The sequence below is a fragment of the Marmota flaviventris genome, chromosome 5, assembly GCF_047511675.1.
Source record: "Marmota flaviventris isolate mMarFla1 chromosome 5, mMarFla1.hap1, whole genome shotgun sequence".
NCBI classification, from domain to species: Eukaryota; Metazoa; Chordata; class Mammalia; order Rodentia; family Sciuridae; genus Marmota; species Marmota flaviventris.
The window spans coordinates 10,219,001-10,238,074 of NC_092502.1; the positions used below are offsets into that span (position 1 = coordinate 10,219,001).

The 19,074-nt window shown below is 37.1% G+C and overlaps 1 protein-coding gene across 2 annotated transcripts in view; it reads left to right on the forward strand.

The window, feature by feature from the left end:
- The window catches only part of Ubtd2 (ubiquitin domain containing 2), a 65,177-nt gene that overhangs the window by 12,336 nt on the left and 33,767 nt on the right, over nt 1–19,074 (forward strand). The window contains exon 1 of one of the 2 annotated variants that reach the window (XM_027938729.2): nt 10,610–10,639. The exons of the other annotated variant lie outside the window; for it this stretch is intronic. Coding sequence (XP_027794530.1) covers nt 10,633–10,639 — 7 coding nt within the window. The 5' untranslated portion in view covers nt 10,610–10,632. Of the gene's footprint in view, nt 1–10,609; nt 10,640–19,074 lie in introns of those variants that run through there. 2 annotated transcript variants of the gene reach the window in all.

Consider the following 19,074-nt stretch of genomic DNA (forward strand, 5'->3'; position numbering starts at 1 on the left):
CGCATTAACTTTATTACAGATGTTATATTATGAGATTTTTAGTAACAGGGATATACTTCAAAATTTTGTCCTGTTTTTCCTCATTAAGATTTTCCTGGGGCTAGGGTTGTGGCTCAGCGATAGAGCACTCGCCTAGTATGTGTGCGCCCTGGGTTCAATCCTCAGCACCATATAAAAATAAATAAAGGTATTGTGTCCAACTACAACTAAAAAATAAATAAATAAATATATATTTTTTTTTTAAAGAGAGAGAGAGAATTTTAATATTTTATTTTTTGGCGGACACAACATCTTTGTTTATATGTGGTGCTGAGGATCGAACCCGGGTCGCACGCATGCCAGGTGAGCGCACTACCTCTTGAGCCACATCCCCAGCCCCCCCCCCAAAATAAATATTTAAAAAAAAAAAAAGATTTTCCTTCCAGACTCATATTTGCATAACACTGAGTATACTTAGTAACTGAGTAAACATAGCAATGGACTTGAATATAAATATATCAGCAGAGTGCTTTATAATGGACACATAATAAATATTTGTTGAACAAGTAGAAAGTTACGGAAGTCAGTAAAATAATGATTTTCAGTGTAAGGTTCATGAATATAATTAAATATATGAGAAGAACCATGATTGTTAATGATACATTGTGTTATATATTTTGATTTTTAAATTTTCACTTGCCATTTTCTTACAAGTACCCCTTGACTGAGGAAGATTGATACTAATATGGCCATTTTACAGGGGAGAAAACTAAGGCACAGAGAAGTTTTGATCTGAATGAGGAATAAAAGGAGAAGCTCAAACTGTAAGCTGTGTCCTCCATCATCTTATTCAGCCTTCTGTTCACAGGCGGTGGGGGTTTGGTTGACCCTGTTTCCTTGCATCAGAAGTGTGTGTTTGCCTTTACCACATACACACAGTTGAGTTGAAGTCAGTAGAATGTGGGTCTTCAGGACTCTGGTGCTCATATGCTAAAGTGGGAATGACAGCATTGAAAAATGAAGTAGGTAGTTGCCCTTAATCTTAGTCAACAGATTGTATTGTGTTTCACCAGATAAAAATTTTGAACTAAGATCTTAATTATCTAAATGAATCCATCAAAAAAGTGGTGACCTTGCCCACCTTCTTTTGTGCCACTGAACTCAATTCTGCCCTCATTGTCACCTCTACCTCCTATCCCAGACAGAAGACCTTCAGTTCCAAACTCAGTTTATCAGACTTGACTTGAACTTAGCAGCTGAACTGCCTGGGGAAACAAGCTTCCTGAGGTCCTGAAGAAAGGATAGCCTCGTCTAGTTTGAAAGCAGTTTCATGAGGTTTTCTTGGACTGTGTTCTTAAGCCCCCTTGGTGGAAAATGGATTGTTTAAAATGGTTGTCCCAGAGATGTGGTGGGGGAAGACTTCAGGAAAGCTCTTGCTCCTGGTTTATAGCTCAAAAAAGGTACAGGGACGTTCCTGCTTCTCTAGACTCTTGTCCTTGAAAGTGGGAGAGTCAGGGACCCCCAGGGGTCCTAGTATAGAGTTCTGTCTTAGCTTGTACTTTTTTTTTTCCCCCTCTGGCTGTCACCAATAAGTTTTCACTTTGGATATTACCTTGGGAGTTACACATTTTAACTTGATGTTGATTAGGAAACATATGGGTGTTTGATTATTGTTATGTTGCCAAAAATTAACACTTGGGGCCTTTTGGACAAACACTACAGTGAATCTGGTTTTTCCTACTCTGTGTTTGTGATGGTTGCACAATACACAGATAGTTGACTTCCCAAATGACACAATGGTATATATGCCTTTGAATTGTCACAGTTTTGAAATGAAAAGTTGCCACTACATAAAACAAGTAGGACATTGTGAAAAGGAACATGAGAAACAAACATTGACTGAGACACTTCATCTGTAACAAGCACTCAGAATGGGAAAAATGGCTTATTTGTTATTGAATGAAATTAAACATCATATAGTTTTTGAAGCAAGGAGGAGACTGTCTGTCTACATAGGATCAATTGTTGGGGTACAAAACATGTTCTCAGGTGTGTGTAATTTTGTTTTCTATATGCCAACACTGAATGTACTGACAAGGACTTAGGACATAACCAGCGTGAGGCAAGCAAATGACTGGAAACAACTAAGTCCTTCAGCAGTCTATGAAGGGAACACACAGGGACACACTTCCATTTCCACTTCTGGATGGAGGAGAGTTTTCAGCTTCTGGTGAGGATGAACGCTGAAAGTGTCAGCTTAGGGAACATCACCATTTATCAAGGAGAGAGGAAAGACGTGCTGATAACACATTGAGGGAGATGAAAGAAAATTAGAACAAAGAACAAAATTCTGTTTTCACTGAGGAATAGTTCAGATTTCATAAATAAGTAGAAAGTATAAAATGTACATTTGCAGGTTATTTTTGTAGCAAAGTCTTGGAAAGTGCTGAAATTTAATGAATAGGAAAATATTGATTAATGATCTTTGTATTTACTCTTGGTAGCTCTAAAAACTTATTCTAACATTGCTGAACTAGATCAATAACTGGTCAGAAGTTCAGACTGTTACACTCGTATGATCATTTTTGCCTTCTGGGTAACAAAATACTTAAAGCTTTGATTCCACCGTCTCTTTTTCTTTTTCTCTTTTATATGAGGACTTATTTAGGACTAATCTTTTATCATTATTTTTAGAGCTTTTGGGCTTCTTATGGGAAAAAGAGAAAAATGTCAAAAAGTATATTTAAGAAAAAGCATCCACGTTTGTCCTACCACCTAACAAAGGATTTTGATGTTCGTCCTCTCAGACTTGCAGTGTGTGGGGGTGTGCACATACTGTGTGTGAGAGAAAGAGCAAAAATGGGTTGAAATGTTCAAAGAGATACAAAATGCCTATTGAGGTCAATGGAGCTATAGGTTCTAGGGTTTGACTCTACTTATGTTCCAGCTCTGGAAATGTATAGGAAAACTGTAGTTAGCAGGCATCAGCAGTCTTTTGGCAAGTGCTGTTTGCTGCCTGGGAAAGTTTGTTTGATCATTGCCAACTCACCGTGCCATCCTAAGCCCTGGTTCACACCTTTAAACCTTGTGAAAATCTTAGACCTTATAGATGGACTGGTAATGTGGCTCACTTCAGGAGAATAGGTGAAAGTTCAGATCCATGGTGAACATTTTTTCAAGCAATTCCTACAGCCATGAAGCAGAATAGTACTACTGGTTAAGAATATGAACCTTGGGAGTAAGGTGGTTGGCTCTGTGTACTATTTAGCTATATGGTCTTTCTGAATTATTTAATTTTCAAAAATTTAGCTCAGTGTTGTGGCACATGTCTGTAATCCCAGTGGCTCAGGAAGCTGAGGCAGGAGGATTGCAAGTTCAAAGCCAATCTTGGGGCAACTTAGACTTTGTCTCAAAAAATCAAAAGCGGTAGGGATGTGGCTCAATGGTTAAGTGCCTCTGGGTTCATTCCCTGTGTCCCCCCCCCCCCCAAAAAAAAAAAAAAAAACTGGACTTTTTATGTACCAAGAACTATTCCTATTGTTTGAGAAAAACTACTTCATTAAATACTTGTAATAATTCTATAAAGTAGATATTGTCATTTCTTTTAAGTTCTTTCCCACCCCTTCCCACCTATGTTAACCTCTTTGTTTCCAAAGTAAATTATACCTTAATAATAATAGTCTTTTGAGTTGCTCATTTTAAAATGGAGATATTGTAGGGATTCACTGGGACAGTAATAGCACTCAGTACAGTAAGCATTCTCTATTGTCTATTTTTTCTGAGAAAACCAACATTTTATGGCAAGCCACAACCTGCTTTACAAAACCATGATGTAACAAGTGGAACAGTAGGAAACATTCTGTTAAGATATTCTAAATGCTTACAGGGGATATTCCTGCTTCCTCCTCAAGAGTTTTGAGTTGATTAAGGAAAGTCTCAAGGTATCTATTTCTACGTAATTACAATCAGCACTCTTATAGGTCCTGGGTCTTTAGGATCAAGTGAGATTTGGGTTAACTTTGTAGAATAATGTTAGACTCGAAGGGGCAGAGCAAGATAGTGGACTAGGCTGTTGTCCCACATAGAAACACAAGTTTAAACCACTATCCATGTAGGAAAATACGTAGCCAAGGATTAAGTAACCAGGTAAGAGATCATAGTTGTAGCACAGAAAGACCATCAGGCTCAGGAAGTACAGTGTTCTGTTACCTGCATCTCTCCTCCTCTGAACTCAGCATAATTTAGAGAAAGATACCATCCACCCTAATAACATCAGGCCTCCACCACCAATATCAGTGCATGATGACAAGGATCAAGAATGACCAGGGCAACATGAAATAGCTAAAGAAGAAAAAAGTGCCCATGATAGACCCTGAAGAAATTAAAATGTTTGAACTGCCTAAGAGTTCAGAGTAACCGTTTTAAGGCTGCGAGGCAAACTTTTTAAGCAAATGCAGAGGACAAATTCAGTGAAATGAGGAAAACAATAAGTGACCAGAGTGAAAAATTTAATAATTAAAATAAGAAGATCCTGGAATTGGAAAATGTAATGAAAGAAGTAAAAAATGCAACAGAGAACTTGAAGACAGATTATTTGAAAATACATAGTCAGGGTAGAGTGAATGATAAAAGGAATGAAGAAAGCTTATAGGATTTATGGGACAAATGGGAAGTGTATATATTTGAGAATTTCAAGAAGAAAGATAAAGGAGTGGAAAAGAAATAGTAATAGAAAACTTTCTAAACCTGGGAAAAGTTGTGGATACTCAGATTCGGTAAAATCAAAAATCTGCAGATTGAAGCCAAACAAAATTTTCCCAAAGCATATTATAATCAAATGGTCCCAAACCAGAGGATCCTAAAAGCAGCAAGAGAAAAGATGAGTAGCATATAAAAGGATTCCAGAGTGACTAACAGCAGACTTCCTAGGAGAAGTCTTGTAGGCTGGGTGAGAGCTGGATGGATTTCAAGTGCTGAGGGGAAAGGGGAGAAAAAAAAAAAAAACTGCTAAAGAACACTATCAAGCAAGCTGAAGCTGTCATTCAGAAATGGAGAAGGGCTTTTCCAGACAAAAGCTGAGAGTTTATTGTCATTAGACTTGTTATAAAAAAATACTAAAGGGAGTTCTTCATAAACTAAAATAAAAGACATTAATGACCTATAAGAAGCATCTGAAAGTATGAAACTGGTGAAACTAAAGAACATGGTCAAAATCAGAATAATAGTCTAATAGTGATGAAAATTTCTTCAGTGTGAAAATTAAAAGAAAATAATAGCTACAATAAATTTTGAGTGATATACAATATAAAAAGTTGTAAATTGTGGCATCAAAGATTCAAAATGAGGCTGAAGATGTAGCTCGGTGGATAGGACACTTTCTTGCATTCATGAGGCCATGGCTTTCATCCCCAGCGATATACACACACTTCAAAATGTTGGGGGTGAGGAGTAAAAGTTTGGAAGTTTTTTGAGATCGAAGTTTTTATCAGCTTAGAATAACCTCTTCAAACTATGTGTTTTGTAAGTCTAGAAAGCAAAGACTGATAGCAGATAAACAAAAAATATAAAGGAAGGAATCAAACATCACTAGAGAAAAATCACTTAACCACAAAGACAGCAAGAGACGAAAGAAGAAAGGATCTGCATAAAATAATGGAATGGCAGTAGTACATCTGTATCTATCAGTAGTTGAATGTAAAGGACAGAGTGGTGAATTGGATTAAAGAAACAGGATTCAATTATATGCTGCCTACAAGAGACTCACTTTACTAGTAGGGACACACAAATTTAAAGTGAAGGGATGGAAAAAGATGTTTCATCCTAATGGAAAACAGAAAAGGAAAGTAGTAGCTATACTTACATCAGATAAAGTAGACTTTAAGTAAAAAAAATTGTAAAAAGACAGGATCATTATATTGATGACAGGGTCAATTCAGCAAGAGGATATTGTGAATATATATGTACTAAACATTAGAACACCTAAATAAAACAAATATTAGTAGAGCTGAAGGGAGAGATTATCTGCAATTTAATAATAGTAGGGGACTTTTGACAGAACTTTCAGCAAATGGACAATTCATCCAGACCAAAAATCAGAAAATGTTGAACTTAAAAATTACACTACAGACTAAACAGAACCAGCAGTTGCAAAATGCACATTCTCAATGGCACGTAGACATTCTCCAGCACAGGCCATGTGTTCACTTACAAAACAAGTCTTAACAAATTTAATGAAATGTTTTTTCTGACCATAATGGTATTAAACAGGATATTTAATAACAGAAGAAACTTTGGTGAATTCACAAATATATGAAAGTTAAATGGCATGCTCCTGAACAGTGGGCCAATGAAAAGACATTTAAAAATTTGAGACAAATGAAAATGGAAACATAACATACCAAAATGTATGGAGTACAGCAAAAGCAGTTCTAAAACTAGCATTTATAGCAATATACACCTATGTTAAAACAGAAGAAAGATCTTAACCTAGCTTTGCAACTCAAGGAACTTGGAAACCAAAAACAAACAGCTCAAAGTTTGTAGAAGAAAGGATTAAAAGATCAAAGCAAAAATAAAGATTAAATTTAAAAAAAAAATGTCAAGAATTATATTTTTGAAAGACTAAAATCAGTAAACCTTTAATTAGAAGACTCAAAACCAGAAATTGAAAAGGAGATATAATTGATATAACAGGAATAAAAAGGATCATAAGGGACTATTGTGCATGATTATATGCCAACAAATTGGGTAATACATCTACCTATTCTTGCTGTAGGAGTCAAAACAGCATAGTACTGGCATTAAAAAACACAATGGGGCAGAAAAGAGAGCCCTGAAATAAATCCATGCATTTATAGCCAACTGACTTTGAACAAAGGTGCCACGAATACACATTGGAAACTGTGTGTGGTGGTACACACCTACGATCCCAGCTTTTTGGGAGACTGAGGCAGGAAAGTCACAGATTCAAGGCCAGCTTGGGCAACTTGGCAAGACCCTGTTCAAAATAAAAATGGGCTGGAAATATATAGCTCAGTGATAGAGCATCCCTCAGTTCAATCCCCAGTACCACAAACAAATGAAACAAAACAATAGAGAAAGAATGGTCTCTATGGTAAACAGTGCCAGGAAAACTATTCCATATGCAGAAGTCTGAAACTAGACCTTTATCTTCTACATATACAAAATCAACCCAAGACCCAAAACTACTTGAAGAAAACGGGAAATGATACATGACATTGGCAATGATATGACCCCAAAAGCACAGGTAACAAAAGCAAGAATAGGTAGATGGGATTGCATCAAAACTAAAATGCTCCTCTGTAGCCAGGGAAGCAATCAACACAGTTGATTGAGACAGCCTGCAGAAGAGGAGAAAATGTTTGCAATGTATATCTGATAAGGGGTGAATACCCAAAGTACGTAAAGAACTCACTCCACTAACAAAAATGCAGCTTGTTTAAGAAATGAACAAAGGATCTGAACAGACACCCCACCCCCCCAAGAGACATACAAATTACTGACAAGTAAATGCAAGGTGCTGCAGCAGTCCTACTAGGTGTATGTTCAAAGGAAATGACATCCTGTGTCAAAGAGGATTTGCATTTCTGGGTTGACTGCAGCGTTCTTCACAATAGCCAAGAAGATATGGAATCGCCCCCTTCTGTGGATGAATAGATAGAGAAAATATAGTATATATACACAGGATACTATTTAGCACACAAAAGAAGAAATTTTGTCATTTGTGACAAAATGGATGAGCCTATAGGACATTCTGTTAAGTGAAATAAGCCAGACACAGAAAGAAAAGTACCATGTGATCTCATTTGTGTGCAGTCTTAAAAAATCAATCTCAAGAGAGGCAGAGAATAGGATCTGGATTGGTGGAGGCCACGTGGGGAATTTGGGGAGACCGTGGTCAGGGAATTTCAGTCGGGAAGAATGAGTTCAAGAGCTCTGTGGTCGGACATGACCTCTGTAGCTAATAATGATATATTTCTGAAAAACACAGATATGAAGTGTTCTCACCACGGAATAACTGGAGGTAATGTGTTACTAATGAGGTGGTTTAGTCACTCCACAAGTTCTTCAGACATCATGTACGTGATAAATACATACTGCTTTATCTGTCAGCTTTTGAAAAGGCACATAAGAACACAGTTTGGAAGCGATGTGTGCTTACTATCTCGATTGTTGTGATAGTATCATGCAAGTATGTATATGTCCAAACTCATTAAGACGTGTGTAGATATATATGTTAAATGTGTGTGTGCAAAAAAGGTAAAAGAACTTTTTAAAAATAAAAATATCTTAACATAAAATGATGTTAGACTTCCAGGAAAAATTGCAGAAATAGTACAAAAATGTTCCATATATCCTTTTCCTTCATCCAGATTCCCCAAATACTAACATTTTATCACATTTTCTTTATCATATAGTATATATACTTTCATGTGTTTAAATACATATTTTATCAAACTATTTGATAAAGTTCCTGACAAGTATTAAATATTTATCCTTAAATACTGTAATATGTGTTTCCTATGAACAGGACACTCAGATAACAAGAAGGCAGTGTTGATAGAGTACTTGTATTTACAGACCTCATTCAGATTTCAGCCTTGTCTCTGGTCATACTTTAGGAAAATTGCCTAGGATCATGCCTTGAGCTTAGTGCCCCATCTTTAGTCAGCTTTAATCTAGAGCAACTCCTGGCCGTTTGTCTTTCCATAACCTTGGCATTTTAAGAAATACAGGACGGTTCTCAGATGCTGGAGCACAGAACTGCCCAGAACTGTGGTACGATTGTGTGTCCTCATTGCAGCATGTCAGGAGACGTGATTTCAGTGTTTCCTCACTTGTGGTGTCAGCTGGGATCATGTGGGGTACCTGCATTGTTTGTTCACTATGCAGTTACTGTTTTTCCATATGCAAATTGTAAGTATCCTAGAGAAAAATTTTAATCTATGTAAATATCTTGCTTCCTTATCAAACAGGTAGTAATTCTAGCATATACTTAAAATTCTTGCCCAATACAGAAGTTCCTGTGGTAGCTAAATGGTAATTTTCCAGTTTCATCATTTCTTCTATAATTAAGGTTTTATTCCTTTGTTGTTGTGAATTCATGATTTCACAACATGTGAAGTTCATGTTTGCTGTTGTTTTTGTGTTTATTGTTGCTGTCTTTGCTTCTATACATTTCAAACATATTGTATCATTTTTCCTGTGACTTCTTATTTGATCTATTGGTTGTGCTATGGTTTGGATATGGTTTGAGTGTCACTGCTGAGGGTTCATGTGTTGGAAGTGTGGTCCCTAATATGGCAGTGCTGAGAGATAGATGGAACCTTAAAAGAGAATGGGGCATAATAGGAGGTCATTGGATACTGGCCCTCCAAAGGGAATGCAGATTTCCTGAGCAAATTCTCCCCCAAGAATGAGTTATAACAACCTGAGCCTACAGGCTGGGAATGTGGTTTGGTGGTAGAGTGCTTGCCTGCATGCTTGAGGCCTTGCACCACCAAAAGTCCCCCAAAACAAAAAACAAAACAACCACAATCTAGCCTGACCACCTGACCCTAGAATTGCTTTCTGGCTTTCAATTTTGTAACGAGGTCTCTTCCTCTCCCTTGCTTTCCTGCTGTTGTCCTTGAGGTCCTCACCAGACCTGAGCTGTGCCTTTGAAGCTCCAGAATGGTGCTGTGTAAACCTCTATTTATAAAGTTATTTGGCCCGGGGTATTGTTATATTAACAAGCCAGATTAATACAGTTGTGTAAGAGGATGTTGTTTCTAGATATGGATGAATTTTCCAGTTTTCCTTCTATTATTGGTTTCTAACTTTGTTCCATATATTTAAAGTTTTTTTGAAATTTGTTTTGTGGCCTAACATGTGGTCCACCCTGGAGAATTTCAGCATGTAGTTTAGAAGAATGGTGTTCTGCTGTTGTGCTGGAATGTTCTGTGTGCCTGCTAGGGCGCCTCAGTTTATCATGGGGTTCAAGTTTCTTTATTGATTGTCTGTGTATATGTTTTATCCATTATTGAAAGTGGGAATTGAAGCCTTACTGTGGAACTATTTCTTCAAGACTGTTAGTTTTTCCTTCCTGTATTTAGGTTGGGAGGGGGTATGCATATGTTTCTTATATCCTCCTATGGATTGCCCCTTTTATTCCAAATGTTCTTTTTTTTGTCTTCAGTAAAAACTTTTGTCTTTAAGCCTGTTCTGTCTGTTATAAAGTAGTTACTTCATCTGTCAATTGGTTACTGCTTTCATTATTTATTTTTTTCATTCTTGTACTTTAAAAAATGTGCCTGTGTTTTGGAATCGGAAGTATGCCTCTTTACAGTACTTAGTTAGCTTACGGGTCTTTGTTTATCCTTTCAGAATCTACACTGGGGAATTTTAATGGTTATATTTCATGTACTTAATAATAAGGGGTGATTTTTGTCTGCTATGTCACTATTTTTGCTGAATGTATTATTTCTGTTCTCCATTCCTCCATTAGTACTTTTTAAAATATTAAATAGAAATTTTCTAGTTTGCTTTTAATTCCCTTGTCATTCTTTTTTTTAATATTTATTTTTTAGCTTTAGGTGAACACAATATCTTTATTTTTATGTGGTGCTGAGGATCGAACCCAGTGTCTCACGCATGCCAGGTGAGCGCACTACTACTTGAGCCGTATCCCCAGCCCCGCTTTCATTCTTTTTATTGTTTATTTGAATTGTTCTCTAGGTGGTTGCCCTTGGGATTATACTTAACATCTTACTTTAATGTTCTGTCTGTAAACCAACTTAATTTCAACAGCATATAAAAGTTTTTTTGCTGTATAGTTCCTTTCTCTTTCACCTCCTTTGTGCTATTATTATCATCTAAATGATGACTTTATATACTGTATGCCCATAAACACAAATTTATAATTATTCCTCTATGTAATTTTCTTTCAAATCTAATAGAAAGGAGCATACAGTTACAAAGAAAAATACATATGTGCTTGCTGTTTTTTATATTTATTTATGTGGTCACCTTTGCTAGTGTTCTTTATCCGTCCATATGTATTTGACCTACTGTCTACTATTATGCTTTTATTTCAACCTGAGGTTCTCAGTGTTTTTTGTTTTGTTGTTTTTGTAGGGCTGTTGTGCTAGCAACAAATTCTCACATTTTGTTAATCTGGGAATATTTTAAGTTCTCAGCAATTTTCAAAGGAGATGTCTTGCTTTTTAGATGGTCCCTGATTTAACGGTTTGACCTGAGGATTTTTTTTTTTTACTTAATAAGTTTATTAGAATGTAGCCGCATTATAAGTCAATAAGCATCTGGGTGTAGGATGATTTCACTTTCAAGTTTGTATTTAGCAGGGTATTAAATGCATTTTCACAGGTTTCAACTCACTGGGTTTATTGAAACATAACCCCATTATTAGTCAAGGACATTTGTAGATGGAAATCGTGATTAGTAGTCCTTTATTTGTGACATACCACTGCCTTCTGGCCTCCAGGACTTCTAATGTGAAGTCAGTTGTTAACCTTTTTAAAGATGGCTTCTATGATAATTTGCTAGATTTTCTGGTTTTCAACAGTTGGATTTCAATGTGTTTAGATGGGTATCTCTGAGTTTGCTGAGCTTCTTGCTTATGTGGATTGTTTTTCATGAAATTCGAGAAGCTTTTTGTCATTGTTATTTCTCCCCATAATCTCTATGCGCCTTTTTTCTTTTTATAGAACACCCACTGTGTGGATTGGTATTCTTGATGGCATCTCACCATTGAGATCTTTATTTTTCTTAAGTCTTTTTTCTATAGTGTTCGTCACTCTGAACTGGCTCAGTTGACCTCAATTTAGTTCACTTTTGTTGCTGTAACAGAATACACCTGAGCCTGAGTTATTTACAAAATGAAGTTCATTTTGGCTCAGGGTTTAGGAGGCTGGGAAGTCCAGGAGCATAGTGGGGTCATCTAATAAGTTTGTCAGAATAATGGATGATAAAAAAGGCAAGCAGGCACCTGTAAAAGGGACAAAACACAGAGGCAGCCTCACCTATCACTTTGTGTGTAATGGTAACTAGTCTGATTCTGCTAGAGTAAAGCACTCACTCCCTCAAGAAAGGCATTAATCCTTTTGACAACCAACCTCCTCACTTGTTAAAGCTTCCCCTCCCACCCGCACTGCCCCAGTGGCAGTCAGACTTCAGCATGAGTTCCAGAGTGGGACAGATGCTGCTCACACCATGCACCTGTCTTCAAGCCACTTGTTCTTCTACCTGTTCTTCTCTGCTACTGAGCCTCTCTAGTGGACTTTTTATTTCATTTATTATACTTTTCAACTCTATAATTAAGAAAGTAGTTTCTATCCCTTTATTAAGACTTAGGTCTCTCTCTCTCTCTCTCTTTTTTTTTTTTTTTTTTTTTTTTTTGCTTCTTTACACATGGTTTCCTTTAGTTCTTTAAATAGCTGTATGGCAGGTAAGTTCAGTGTCTGGGCATTCTCAGTGATAGTTTTCAATCTTTTTTTTTCTCACTATCTGCCTCAGTCTGGCTGGGCACAAATGACGAGCCACTCAAGCAGGAACAAACTTTATTTCTGAACTCTCCCGAACGCCACCCACCTGCACACCACACCAATTGGAACTCCCTCCACTGGACTGCGTGGCATTCACTCTCGCGAGAACTCAACAGGAACTCCAAAGTAGCAGGCGCCAGAGGCAGCAAGAGCTGCCCGATTACTGGTGTAAAGGTCTAATATACAATTGAATCAATCCAGCATCATCTTAATGGCTCGCCTCTCAACCATTACTTCTGGCAAAATTCCAGGGGCCATTCTGACTGGCTGTGGCTCTCAACAACTATCTTCTTTCTTTGCATGTGTCATCTTTTGGTTGAAAACTGGGTATTTAAGATAGTTTGTTGTGGGGGCTCTGAAAATCGGATTCTCCCTGTTTCCTTAGGGTTTGTTGCTGCTGCTGTTTTTTGTTTACTTATATCCTGGAGCTGATTCTGCCAACTCTGTTGGGTGGGGCCCCTGAAGTCTCTGCTTAGTTAGCCTAGTGTTTAGCTAATCACTGGACAGAGGTTTCCTTAGAAGCCTGGAAACTGGTAAGTCTCCCATTTGCTGAGTGGCTCTTGGTATTGGGCACTCCTTCAAAATTCAGACAGTTTGACTCTACATTGGCCTTCAAATCTTGCTTTCTAGAGTCTTAATATCAGTCAGAAACGAGAGTTTATAACCTTCTTTGGTCTTTCCTGAACACTTGTGTAGTCTTGGATGTCCATAAAAAGATACCACATGGATATCCTCTCCGTGTTTGGCTTTTAGATTCCCAGGAGTATGGTAGATTTTTTTGGGCCTAACATTCCAATCTTTGACCAACTACTTTTTTGACCTAAATATTTTACTGCTTTACACAGATACAGTTATATAATCGCTGCTTATTATTTTTGACAGCTGTCCCCAGGGAAAAGGCTGTTTATCTGGGAGAGGTCTCAGTAAAACTGAGATAAGCTTTATGAGTACATTTTCCCATAGAACTTCCAAATAGGCTGAATAATGGCAGATCTCTAAAAATGGGGCTTTGGAAGAGCTCCAGCCCTGTCTTGTTCCGTCCTGTGATTTGCTGTTGCTGTTTCCAGGTGCCTCTTAGGGGAGCCCAGTCTAGAACATGTTAACACCACAATACTCCCTGGGTTTACCAGGACTCAGCTGTTCTCTTGAATAAGAACCAATAAATGCTCCTCGTATTTTTGCAAGCCTTTTATTAATTCCCAGGAGTACTGAAGAAGATTATTTTGACAGCTTTTGCCAGTGTTCTAATCGCATTTACAGAGGAGAGGATTTCTGGAAGTCCTTTGTTTTTCATGATGATGTCACTCGATTATGCTTTCAGGAAATTTAGATAATAATTGTAAATATCTTTTTTATTTACCCATGTTGTTAACCATGGCTGATATTCTGCATTCCTTTGTGGGGATTCAGGTGTCCATCTGCTGTTTTCCTTCTGCCTGAAGGGCTTCATCGATCCCTGCTGTGAGGTCTGCAGGTGATGCTTTCTTTCTGCTTTGGGATGGCTGGCAAGGTCTTCATTTCATCTTTGTATCTCTGTTCATGGTTTGTAGTTTTCTTGTAATATATTTGTCTTTTTGTGTTATCAGTGCAATACTGACCTCCTAAATTGGGTTGGAATGTTCTTTTTTCTTTTGTTTTCTGAAAGTAATTATGAGGAATTAGTATAATTTCTTATGTAGCGATAAATCTACATAAATACAGCATAATTATCTATTCACATGTCTATATTTACCTATAATACATATCTATTAATAGGTTTAATCCTATAAATAGAAATAGAATTTAGTAACTAAGTCGTTCTTGCCTGGAGTTTTCTGTGTTAGAAAGTTTTATAAGTAGAAATTCATCTTTAGTAAATAGAAAGGCTGTCCTTTTCTTTCTAACAAATACCTTTTTTTTTTTTTAAAGAGAGAGAGGGAGAGAGAGAGAGAGAGAGAGAATTTTTAATATTTATTTTTTAGTTTTTGGCGGACACAACATCTTTGTATGTGGTGCTGAGGATCAAACCCGGGCCGCACGCATGCCAGGCGAGCGCGCTACCACTTGAGCCACATCCCCAGCCCAAATAAATACTTTTTTATTAGACTTTAGTTTGGGCAGGTCTGTAGTGATACACCTCTTTCATCCCTAGTATTCCTGGTATTGGTGATTTGTTGTCTTCCTTATTGCTCAGCTTAGCTGGAAGGTTATGCATTTAAAAAACATTTTCAAAGAATTGCCTTTTGGTTTCACCGATTTTTTTCTGTTGTTTTTCTGTTCTCTTTTCCTCTCCACCACACACTCCTTTTGATTCTGCTTGTCATTATTTTCTTTTTTAAGCTCACTTTGAGTTGAGTTTGCTGGTGACCCTCCTGTTCTTGGTCATGTTGGTGCCTGTGATGCTGTGACTGACCCAGAGCCTTGTGCAGTTGTGCAGGCGCTCATCCCCGGAGCGGTCCTATGACCAGGCTCTGTTACTGTTCTGCTTTCTGTGCTTGTTTCTTTTTTCTCTTCTATGAGGGATTGAACCAGGGGCACTCTGCCACTGAGGTTTTCTTAATCAGCTCTTTTCGTTTTATTTTGAGAGAGGGTCTCACTACTTTATGGAGACTGGCCTCAAACTTGCAATCCTCCTGCTTCAGCCTCAAGTTGCTCATATTTCAGGCATGACCCACTGTATCCAGCTTTTTTATTGTTTTGAGACATTTCTGATATAAGCATCATTTTATTCCAAGCAGTGTTTTTTAGCAGCATCCCTAAATTTTTGATGTATTGTATTTATGTTTTCATTCCAAGTATTTCCTAACTTTCCTTTGACCCATGATTCATTTAGATGGAAATTAATTTTCAGTTATTTGGAGATTTACCAGTTATCTTTTATTATTAATTTCTAATGTAATTCTGTCGTCAGAACATACTTATATGATTTCTATTGTTTCAGGGTTTCTTAGGCTCAGTTTAGGGTCTGTTTTGTATAATACTCTGGGTTTCTTTGATGAGAACATTATTGGGTTGCAGGAAATGTCCTCTCAGAGTCATTAGGTCAAGGGGGTGAATAATGTTCAGGTCTCTTCTAATCTCAATCATTTTCTGACTGCTTATTCTGTTACTGATAGAGAAATACTCAGGTATCCAGGAGTAATTGTGGGATGGTCTATTTCTTCTTTAGTTCTGGCAACTTTTCCTTCATGCATTTATAAGTACTTTTTTTGGTGCATCTTCACTTATGATTGTTAAATCTTGGTGAGTTGCTTCTTTTATCATTACCATTTCTTTCCAGAGCTACTTCAGATATTAATATAGCTACTTAAACTTTCCTTGACTAGTGTTTGCACAGTACTTTCTCCCCCATCTTTTCACTGTAACCTGTGTCAGTATATTAACAGGAGTTTCCTATAATAGCATACAAATAAGTATTTGTAAACATGTCATTTCACAGTCTGTTTTTTTAAAATTAGTTAGTTCAGGCCATTTACATTTAATATAATGAGGAATATAATAGGATTTAAACCTGATTTTTTTTTCCAATTTGTATTTGTCCCCTCTGTTATTTTTGTTCCTTGTTCTGTATTTTCCACTCTCATATGGATTTTTCAATGTTTTTAAATACTCATTTTAATTTGCTGATTAGATATTTTATTATATTTCTGAATTTTAGTGTTTGCTCTGGTGATTACAGTGTAGTACTTTAGGTTTCACAGCCTGCCTCAGTAAAATGTTAGAAATCTTACAAATATATAAGTCCCTTTACTTTCTTCTTCTTAGTGTTATAGTTGTCATTTGTATTTTATTTACTTGCATTTAAAATCCTATATTGTCTACTAATTAGTGCATTTTCTGTCACTGTAACAAAATATCTGAGGCTGGGTAATTTATAAACTATTTAGTTCATAGTTTTGAAAGTTGAAAGTCTCAGCACCATAATACCAGATGTGGTGATGGAACTGTGGCTATATCAGGTCATAGCAGATGGCATAATGGTGGGAGCAGGTGCAAAGGGGAGAAAATCACAAGGCAAGACAAGAAGCCAGATGGCTGGTGGGCCCACTCTTGGGAACTCTGTGATCCCATGAGAACTACATTAATCCCTTCTGAGGAATACCCCCAGTGACCCAGCCACTTCCCACCAGGCCCCACCTCTGAAAGGTCCCACTAACTCAGTGTCATCACGCTGGGACAAGCTCTTAACGCATGAACCTTTGGGGAATAACTACATCTACACTATAGCGTAAACAGTGTTGTTATTTTTGCGTTTTCCATTCACACATAATTTGAGGAATTTAAGAGGAGAAAATAAGTGTTTTATTTGGCCTTATAATTAGCTTTTTGCTGCTCCTTCATTCCTGAAGTTCCCAATTCAGGTGGTATCATTTTCCTTCAGTCTTTATTGGGGTTTTTTTTTTTTTTTTTTTGGTTCTATTTGCAGAGGTTCTGGCAATAAATTCTCTTTAGTTCCTTTTTTTTTAGGGGGGGGGGGCACCAGAGATTGAACATAGAGGCACTTAACCACTGAGCCACATCGCCAGCCCTTTTTATTTTGAGACAGGGTTTTGTTTAGTTACTGAGGCTGACCTCCAACTTGCGATCCCCCAAAGTCATTGGAATTATAGGTGTGTGCCACTGTGCCCAGCTAGTTCCATCATTTGTGTCATTATTTTGTTGTCTTACCTGAGAGATGTTTTCTTTGAACATAGAATTCTGAGTTGACAGTTTTTATTTCAGTTCCTTAACAGTGTTGTTTCACCTCCTCTGCCCTCTGATTTCTAATAGGAAATTTCGATATTTGAATCATTGTTCTCCTATATATAATGTTTTTCTTTTCTCTGACTGCTTTCAAGAGTTGAAGATGTGATTTTCTTTCCATTTTTCCCTTTTGGGTTTCACTGAGCTTCTTGAATCTGTAAGTAGATTTGAGAAGTTTTCAGCTATTATATCTTAATATATATTTTTATACAAACCTTTTCACTGAGACTCTAATGTTACAGATGTTGGTCTTTTTAATATTGTTTTTATATTGACTTTTTAATGTGGTCCCCAATACTCTCTGCTCATATCTTAAAAACCTTCAGATTGGATAATTTCTGGTAAACTCTTACTCTTAAGTTCAGTAACTCTTTTCTCTGCCATCTCTGTTTAGCTCTTTAGGTCATCCAGTCAATTTTTATATTTTAGATATTGTATTTTTTATTTCTAAAATTTGTATTTCGGTCTTGATTCTAGTTTCCATTTCTCTGCTAAGAATTTCTTTTCATTTGTTTTAAGAGTTTTTTTTTTTTCAATCTCATGAAACATTATAATAAGATCTGGATCATCTCAAGGTTTTCCATTCATTTATCATGTTTTCCCTTGAAAACTGGTCATGTATTTTTGGTTCTGTGTTAGGTTGAGTAATTTTGGACTGTTTCCCAGACATCTTAACTATTATATAGGAATCTGGATTCTTATTAAATCTTCTGAAGATTATAAGTTTGTTTGTTTTAGCAGGTCATACCCCATGCAGCTTCAGACAGCATGTTCTGGTGTTTTTTTTTTTTTTTTTTTTTTGGTAGTTGTTCATAGTGATGTTAGTTCACTGTTTAAAGCCTTTGTTAGATTTCATGCCACCACTCCTGCATTAACTGTGTGGCTAGAAGGATGCTTCAATGGTTCCAAAGCCATTTTTATTTTTAAGAGAGAGAGAGAGAATTTTAATATTTATTTTTTAGTTATCGGCGGACACAACATCTTTGTTTTGTATGTGGTGCTGAGGATCGAACCTGGGCCGCACGTATGTCAGGCGAGCGCGCTACCGCTTGAGCCACATCCCCAGCCCCAAGAGACCATTTTTTCTGCTTTATAGTTATAAAACAGATTCTTCTTAGAGTTTTTGATGCCAACACTGCTCCATAGTTCCATGTAACTGGGACTGTCTTTAGGGCAACATGGTGATGATAAAGTGACAGAAAGCAGAGAGAAAAGAAACCCCACTTTCTTCATATTGCAATACCTCTTTTTCTGGTTGCTTTGTCTCAAAGAACAAATTTTCAAACCTCTGTATTTTTGTGACCACCCACCATTACTATTGCTAGTAGATTGAAGAAAATCCCTGTTTTCTATTATTATTATTTCAATCTGGCTTTTTTTACAGGGGAGTACTGGAGATTGAACTCAGGGGCACTCACCACTGAGCCACACACCCAGCTGTATTTTGTATTTTGTTTAGAGACAAGATCTCACTGAGTTGCTTAGCACCTCATTTTTGCTGAGGCTGGCTTTGAACTCAAGATCCTCCTGTCTCAGCCTCCCAAGCTGCTGAGATTGCCACCATGCTTGGCAAATTCTGGCTTTTGAGAGCTCCTTTTTCTGCTACTCTGACCTAAAATGAGACCCTTTCTCATGTTTTCCCAATGCATTCCATTGTGTGTTTCTATGCTAAAGCTGCCCTTGGGTCTAATCTGAGAGGAAAAAAAGAAAAACTGACCTCATGACACTTACCTTAGTAAGGGATTTTCTTCATGTTGAGGCTCCTCCCCATCTAGCTACCATTTTTAATTTTCCCAGAGCCCTCAGTTAG